Below are 9,165 nucleotides of genomic sequence, written 5' to 3'. Positions count from 1 at the left end.
TTTGTATTGTTCGAAAGGAACATTAAAGGTAGTTTTATATCTGTCTTCTTCTTTAATTTGAATTTACCAGAAACCTGACTTCATATCGAATTTTGAAAAGATGACCGTTTTACAAAGACGATTCAAAAGATTTTTCTTTTGAGGAATAGGATATCTAATCCATTGAAGAGAAGTATTAAGAAGTTTATAATTGATCACCAAATGAAAAACTCCTCTTTCAATTTCAGCAAAATTATTGACATAGAATGCTGAACAACTCCATGGAGATTTACTTGGTCGGATCAAACATTTCTCAAGTAAATCATCAATTTCTTTGATGCAGAAATCAAGTACTTTTTTGTTCATTTGAATAGGACGAGATTTTATAGAAATATTTGATTCATGAAAATCAGAATTGTAAGGAAGAGAAACAACATGTTTCTTCCTATCTCAGAAGGCATTTGGAATTGTTGAACAAATTTCTTTTTCAATTCCATTTTGAAGTTCTGAAATTTTTTCTTGAAAAGAATATTCTTGCAATCTTTTCTCTATTTTTTGAAACTGAATTTCTTCTTTAAGAAATTGAATATGGTTACGTTTTAAATTAATATTGTTAATAATTTTTGAAATTGCAGCTTCTTTTAAAGAATTGATATCTTTATAAGAAAGAGGATTTGTAAATTAAAAAAATATTTTTTGACAAAAAACTTTTGTAGTTAATCCTTTATAATCGACTTTAAAATGATAAATTTGAACAAAAAAAGGAGTACCAAAAATAACTTCTTGATCTAAATCTTTTACAAGATAGAAAATATTTTTGAAACAAATATTTGAATTACAAATGTGAGTTTTTGAAATTTTATAATTTATATTAAGCTTTTTCCCACTAACACCATAAAGACGCTCAATAGTTTTTTCAAAATATTTTATAGGAATCAAGCCTTCTTTGATACAATTTTGATCTACTCCTTAATCAATAAGAACCCGTGTTGTAAATTTGCATTTTTTATTTACAACAATGGTCATATTGCAGTACCATTTTTGAAGTTGAATTCGATTAATAACATTAACATTTTCTTCTTCAGATTTAAGAATTTTGAAATCAGAATCTAATGAGCAATCAAATGAAGATTTTGAAGATCGTTTAGAAGAAACTTTCGATTTTCCTTTGAATTTTGAATAAAATTCATCATTTAAATCTTTTGCTTTCATATAAACGACTGTCATGTGAATTTCTTTAACTTGATTTTCAAGATATGAGATTTGAGTTTTCATACTTTTATTTTCTTCTTGAAAAATCAGGAATGGAAGGTTTAAAACCTTTTGAAAATTCTTTTTGAGCTCATTGAAGAATGTGATTGATATTGATATCATCAAAATCTTGTTTTGAAGTAAAGGTAAAAGGGAGGAGAATTTTTTCTTGAGATTAGGATTATCAATCCTGTCAATAATATCTTGAATAATCTCTTCTTCTCGAGATAAAATATTTATAGTTTTACAACCATAAATTTCTTTATCTGAGTTTGAAGAAGTATCAGAAGAATGAAGAGAAGGTTCATAATCAGAATCTTCTTGATTAAGAAAAATTTGTTCTAATTTTGAGTTAGACTCATTATCAGAACTTGATTCAATTATCAGAACTTAATTCAATAAGATTGAAAAGTTGGGTTTTAGTATCTTCATCAATTTGAAGACTATTAATTTTCTTTTTAAGTGGACATTTATTGGAATAATGACCAGTTTTATTGCATTTCCAGCAAGTGATACTTGAAGAATTTTTTGAAATTTTCTTCTTTGAAAAAGGGTTTCTTTTTGAAAATATTCTTTTATTAGAAAATTCTTCTGAATAATTTTTGGAATATTTTCTTTTACAAAATTTCCTATTTCCATAATTTTTTTTGGATTTTGAAGAAGGAAGAATGATTTTTTCAAAACTATATTATTCACAGAAAGATCCAAGTTTTTTTCGACTTTCAAACTTTTCTATTTTCAATTTGGCTTTGAGTTTTAAATCATTGCACAAATTTAAAGTTTCTTTATTGATATAACTGATAATTTCACCATAATTACTGTTTGAAAGTTATCAAATTCTTAAAAAATAGAATTTTTGACTCTTTCTGTAAAGAGTTTTGGAGGTCCTGAAATAAATTTTTCTTTCCAAAAAGATTATTAACAATCTTATCTAATCATGATATGAGATAAAGGCATATCTTTGTACCATCGAAAATCTTGTAGTTTTGGACATCTTAAATTTATTAAAATGTCATTTTGCATTTGAACAATATTTTTAGGAGTACCAATAAAATGTTTGATAATAGTTAAACCAAAAACGGTAAAACTATCACTAACTTCATTTCCATTTTCATCATGAATAATGTTATAACTTTCATCACGTTTGACAGCAGAAAAGATAATATCCTTCTCTGTATGAGAAAGATAATTATCCCACCATTGACCAAGCTGTCCAGTGAATTCAAGAACAATATTATTAGTAGCATCTCTTCTTTATGTGCCTTTTGCAAGATAAATTTTGTAAAACATGATCATTTGTCCCATAAAATTGATGATTTGATATTCGGTAAGTCCAGCGAGATTCCATTCGACATTGGAATTACCATCATAAGTTCTTTGATGATTAGCTTTTTCTTCAAAAAGCTAGTCTGGGAACGAAGGACGAGGATAAAATGTTGGAATATTTTGATAATCGGATTTTCTCAATTTATTAATTGAATCAAATTTTTCGTTAATAAATTGAGCTTCAATCTCATCAATGGTATTGATGTTTTTGGAAACATGAAATTTTTTTAATTGAGTGGCAAGTTCAGAAAGAATTTCACTTTCAGTTTGAAGAGTAGAAAAATTTCCAAATTGAGGAATAATATCGTTACTTTTGAAAATTGAAGAGGATGAGGACGATGCTTTTGATAAATTCTTATCTTCACTATTACTTTCTTAAGACTCTTTAGAAGAATCTTTTTGAGAAGTAATATTCTCAGATTTAGAATTTGATTCGATGCGATTGAGCTGAGAACACATAGATTGAAGAACAACATTAGTATAATTGTTCTGAGATTGAATATTTTTTATATCCTTAGCAACAATCTGAGATTCATTAAATCATTCCTTAAGAATCATTTTGAGTGGAGATGCAAGGATTTCGGTCTTTCCATGAGGAATAACTATTTCTTGCAAAGGAGGATGAGTTGATTGAAAAGTATTTCCTTCTGGAGTTTTCCAAGTATTGACACGAGTCAAGTAAAATTTTTGTTTTTTCTGGTCTTTTACCAAAAACGTTGAATTGAATCCAATTATAGAAACTTAAATCAGTAAAAGATTTAAAATAATCTTTCCAATAAGATTCCTTTTGTTTTGAAGAAAAACTTTCTCAAAAAAGTCTTCTAAAATTTTGGACACAAATTTCTTGGTCATATTTGAATTCTTTCTTTTTATCAATTTCGGAAGATATAACATTACATTGATTATCAAGATTGGAGGGATGAACCGTATCTAAAAAAGTTGGTGATTTTGGTTGATCATTATCTTTTTCATATTTATTTTGATAATGAGGTTTTGAAATAATAGGAGTAAAATCTACTCCTTTAAATGAAGATTGAAAAGATGGTCTAGGTTTCTCTTCAGACCTAGTAGAAAAAGATTAATCAGAATAAGATCTTTGAATTTTGAGGATGAACCTTTGAATAAAATCTTCGCTTTTCAATCTGGAAAAGTAAGAATTTGATTTAGAATTGTTCTAGTTTAAACAAGAACAGGTGCTTGAACATTATCAAAATTCCGTTTGAGTCCACGAGATTGAAGATTCCATGGAATTCTTTTTGAAATTTCAACATTTGAGTTAAAATGATTAACTTCAACTAAAAGACTTTCATCTCTTGGTGAAGAATGAAGAGTTCCAATATTGAGTTGAGTATTCATAAGCTTATAAAATACTCTGTATATTACCGCAAAAACATTTAAACGACTATCAAATTTAAGATTTTTAGTCTGAATATGAAGATTGAGAAAATTGAGAATTGCTCCATCAATAAGTTTAATTGAAAAGTTTGGATAACAATTTGAAAATACTTGACCACTTTCTAGAAGTGAAAGTATTGAATTTTCAAAATTGAGATGTCTCTGATCTCTAAGAGTAAGAAGAATTGGAACATCAAGACCAAGTCTAAAAAAGGGTTTGACTGCTATTTGAACTAATCCAACATGAAGATATTTAAATTTCTTCTTGTGGGATTCAATAGCTTCTTTAGTAAGTAAATTAATGAAAGAATTTGACTATTAATTGAAAGTGTTTGTTCAATAGTTTTGATAACATAATTTTGAGAAAAATCAAAATTTCCTATTTCATAGATGATATGTTTATCTATCTTTGGAATAGTCTAATTTTGAAGACGTTGTTCAATTTGAGCAATTTGAAGTTCATGAAAATTGAAATCATTTGATGCAGATGTATGATCAATTTCTTTTTTTGTTTGAAATACATTTGTTCTATTTTCATTTGATTGATTTTCTTTTCTAGTTCTAGATCTCGATCTCCTTAACCTATTTGTTACTGAAGATATAATTGAATTTAATGAAATTATAAAAATTTATCACAATAAAAACAGTTAAATAAGGTATACTGATTCTTACCAAACCTACAAACGGGACCACCCAAACACGCCTACTCCGACTAACAACGGGTTGACGATCGTCTATTCAATAGATATCCTGGAATCGAATAATTTCTTTTAGCGTTAAGAATTGCCTTACTTTAAAAATATTATGCATATAGTTCATTTTACATATAAGAATTGAAATGCACGTACTTACTATTGGCCTAAAACTAAATTAAAAGGGAGAGAGAGGTCAAAATTCGCACTCATATTTTTCAACCCTTATAAGCGGGTGAAAAATGAACTCCATAGTAGGCCCTAAAAGAAATAGTTAGAAAAACACTACACAAGGCTTTCTCCTTCCCCAAACCCCTTTGCACATCCGAAATTCAGCTGAAACCCTCGACAGCCAATTAACCCATGAAAAACACAGAAATTACGCTTCTACCTCTTCCTCATCGTTCTTCCTTCTGAATTCACTTCCAATCCAGAGGCCCCTTTTTGTTTATTAGGATATCAAACTAAAGATGTCACTGCCTCCCGTAGAGTGTATATACTTAACTGAAGACTCCATCAAAGAATTGAAAAATGCAAACTCGAATTTCAAATTTCCGTCACCTGCCCCGGTTCTTCGATTTCTCTACGAACTCTGCTGGACAGTGGTACTGATTAATTTGTATTTTTTCTTATACGGGTATCATTTATTGTTAGCCGACGCTTATTTTTCTGGGTTTTAATTGTATTATATGTTTTTTTATATTTAGACAATTTTGGCATACAGCTATTTATCTTTCCATTTTTTTTTATTTTGTTTTTGTTTTTGCGCTTCTACAGTGTTTTGGCTAATCTGTTAATTTGTTTTTTGGAACTATTTAATTTATACCTTTGTATATGTTTTTATATGGGAAACATTTTTTATTAGTTGATGATTATTTTCTGGTTTTTGAAATTTGTGTTTTGTAATTAGATTAATTTAGCATTAGTCTTTACTCACTAGGCTCTGTCTTTTTATTTTTGGAAATTTCTAGTATTTTAGGCCATTTAATAATTTAGGAGGTTCTTTTGGGTGGTAGGTCCGAGGAGACTTGCCATTTCAGAAGTGTAAAGTGGCGTTGGAGGCAGTGGAGTTCGCAGACTGTGGTCCGGATGGAGATGTTGGATCGAATTTTGCTGATGTTGTTACTCAAATGGCTCAAGACGTGAGTTTTCTATGCATTTATTGCACCGTATAATATTCACTTGGGTATTGTAAAGAATATGATAGAGGCTTCCAGTTGAATTTGCATTGGACTATCATAAAAAATTATTTTCCATATTGGTCGAATTACTCTCTGCATAATCATGCACTTCACTTTTCTAATTAAAATTTAGGTGAAGGGAGGAGTAAATGCAAAGATTTGGATATTTTTGTGTTTGAATAGTAAGATCATACGTTGAATCAAAAGTTAGGCTACTGTTAAACTGTTGTCTGATGATACCTTTTTTAATAATCTAAATCAATTTCATTGATACAAAAAGATGTAAGAGCATTTGATCTCCTCAGTATCAAATTATATCTATTCCTTCACTAGTTTATTACAGCTTTTCCATAAGTCAAATCACATAGCCATAGAATATAGCAAAACAACCTCAAGGGTAAAAAATATCTTGTGTCAAGTTCAGTGCAATTGACACTTCCCGTTTCTTAGTTTTGGGACTTCCCATTAGCCAGCTTCTCTGATTTTTGAACTGTCAAGTATAAGTTTTGCTATAGCTCTGTATTCTTCCTCCTTTCATCACTTTTGAGCCATAGATAATTGATTCTAGATGAAAAAGCAATCTTCACAATCCAACTCCAGATTTTGCTGCCATGACAATTGCGAATTAGCCAATCAAGTTCATGACTCCACTCTCTAATCTGTTTCCCAAGCTTACGGAATTACATAAATCACCGTCTTTACTCTTCCTATTAAATTAGCTTGCAAATAGTTGTGGACTTCAGTTTTCATTACATTGTGATTGAGTATCATGTTTATGTGCACCTAAATGGGTGCTTTTAACATAATTTGGTTTAGTAGGAAAATAAGTTTGATTGCTTGGGTACAAGTAAACATTGAAATTCACATACTGTGCTAGTCCTTGATGAATGCTAATACTTGTTTCTTTACATATCGCAGCTTACTATGCTTGGTGAACATCGCTCTCGCCTTATCAAACTGGTCAGCATCAGTGTTGAACTTATTCTTATGCTAATACTGATATTTAAATGTCTGCTGCTAGTTTCATTCTTAAAACGTGATTTTTCTGGGAAATGCTTTGCTTTTAAACCAAACACCAAATCTTCTGCAATGTTAGTGCTGTTTTCAGTAGTGTTTCTTTGCTTATGTATTCTCTCAAGTCACAACTTATTTAATTAGAGAATCAATGATTGTTATAGTGGCAAAGCTTGGCTGATAGGTTAGGAAATTATGGATTGGAATGGTGGACCAATTACACTTGTGCGTAAAATACTAATTTTAGTTCTCTATCCATTTCCTCTTCAATTGCATTGTATACATTGGTTCTTTATCTAATTTTGGTTCAAGATGAAGTCCAGGCGGAGATTTGTTAATTTTCAAATGTAGAAGGTTGAATACCATTTGAAATGAAGAAGAAGATAGAACAGATAACTTTTGACAAATATAACTGCACCCCTTTACCCATGTGAAACAAAAGGAATAAGCCTTATATACTAGTTTGTCTTTTTGATCTTAGATATTCATATGCACACTCCATTTGGTTGTCTAAGATTACCGTTATTTGATTATGTGGCCTTCAGACTTCTGTTTCCATTAGATTCACATTGTTTGACCAACTAGTCCCTATTAATTTCAAAAGTCAGAAGAAACCAAGAATAGAAGAAAATTGTTAAATGAAAAGACAGTGATGGTATTGAATCTGATTTAACAGTACTTGCTAATTGCTATCATTTGGACTCGTATAATTTTCTCTTTTCTTTCTAGGCAAAATGGCTGGTGGAATCTGCACTAGTACCAGTGAGATTTTTTCAGGAGCGTTGTGAGGTGAATTTTGTTCCCTTGTTTAATTTATGTTTTTATATTAATGTAAAATTTATGATTAGAGAAGAATAGCAAATATTTTATTTCCCTCTTTACTTGTGAATGGTAGGAAGAATTTTTATGGGAGTCTGAAATGACTCAGATAAAGGCTGCAGATCTGAAGTCTAAAGAGGTACTTCTGCCCTGGAATTTTATTGTGACACTAGCACCATTCAGGCCATGAAATCACGTAACTCGTTAATTTTCCAAATATTACATGCATTTTCTTGTTTATGGTGGAAACTGCATTTCCATTTACTTTTACCTAAATTCCTCTGTAATTATTTCAGGTCAGAGTAAATACTCGTCTTCTTTATCAGCAAACAAAATTTAACTTGCTCCGAGAAGAAAGTGAAGGCTATGCTAAGCTGGTATTTCTTGTGCTCTTCTCTGTAATTGCTTTTCTTTGTGATATCCTTTCTATTTTGTCAATGTGCCAACGGTTTAGTTCTTTTATCGAGGATCATATTGTGAGTAGTTTGAGCATTTTCATACTGAGTTCTAGTTGCCTAGTGGAGTTCTGAAGGAATTTGATATTATGCACTTCAGTAGTTCTATTTTCTTAATCTTTTTGGTCTTAACAATTGGATAATGCCATGCTTTTTGGAGGTATTTTGATGGTGAGCAACATTTTGACAGATTTGAAGAAATATGCTCAGGATCATACTATCATCAAAATTGAATTTCCTGATATACTGAATCTTTCTTGCTCTGTGGCTTTTTCTTGTTTTGGTTTGTTGAGCTCTCTATTCTTCCATTTCCTTACTTGGTAAAATGGCATTTCATCATTGTTCTTTCTCATGATTTTGCTTACAGGCAACCGTTAGCATCTCTCTTAACCATTTTCATCATCTGATTCATATCCATACGTACACACTCTGCGTTTACCTAATCGGCCTTTATCCAATTGAAAAAGAAATCAGGTCTTCCTGTTTTGCAGCATGTGGTGCCTCAGATTTATAAGTTTTGTGTTCGACTTATACAAGTTGAATATCCCATTTTTGATTTCATTTTCAACTTTGAATCCATAAATCGTGGGGACATATGAACCTCATACACATCGCTTACAAATTTGCATATATTCATTGTAATGCCCTATAGGCTTCATCAATATCCTATCCTACATTTGAGAATCCTGACCATAGCAGTTCAAATTCTTGGTATTAAAAATCATTCACTTCAACAATATTTGTTAACAAGAATACATTCTAATTAATTTGCCTGTCATTAATTAATATCTGGGCCTCCATATCACATAATATAATTAATTTCTGTCTGCTTAGTTTCTATTTCTTTTCTCTGTTTGTGATGTCAAGGATTCTATTACGATGGATTTGCTTCAAGTAACAATACATAGTCAAAGAATGTTTTGACATCTTCATATCGTATATCCTAATTCACGATGTGCTACCTTTTCTTATTTTCTCATTTTGTGCTCAAGTGTAATATTTTCATATTTTGTAGGTTACACTACTCTGTCAGGTTCCTGAAGCATGTACTAA

The 9,165-nt window shown here is 30.3% G+C and overlaps 1 protein-coding gene across 1 annotated transcript in view; it reads left to right on the top strand.

The window, feature by feature from the left end:
* The first annotated feature begins 4,892 nt into the window (after positions 1–4,892).
* The window catches only part of LOC111396428 (THO complex subunit 2), a 26,115-nt gene continuing 21,842 nt past the window's right edge, over positions 4,893–9,165 (top strand). The window contains exons 1-7 of the mRNA XM_023022863.1: positions 4,893–5,248; positions 5,660–5,785; positions 6,743–6,784; positions 7,568–7,627; positions 7,734–7,796; positions 7,954–8,034; positions 9,128–9,158. Coding sequence (XP_022878631.1) covers positions 5,114–5,248; positions 5,660–5,785; positions 6,743–6,784; positions 7,568–7,627; positions 7,734–7,796; positions 7,954–8,034; positions 9,128–9,158 — 538 coding nt within the window. The 5' untranslated portion in view covers positions 4,893–5,113. The remainder of the gene's footprint in view (positions 5,249–5,659; positions 5,786–6,742; positions 6,785–7,567; positions 7,628–7,733; positions 7,797–7,953; positions 8,035–9,127; positions 9,159–9,165) is intronic.

This window comes from Olea europaea, chromosome 6 (assembly GCF_002742605.1).
Source record: "Olea europaea var. sylvestris chromosome 6, O_europaea_v1, whole genome shotgun sequence".
Classification (NCBI taxonomy): domain Eukaryota; kingdom Viridiplantae; phylum Streptophyta; class Magnoliopsida; order Lamiales; family Oleaceae; genus Olea; species Olea europaea.
The sequence above is the reverse complement of the archived record's forward strand: the minus strand, read 5'-3'. Positions and strand labels throughout refer to the sequence as shown.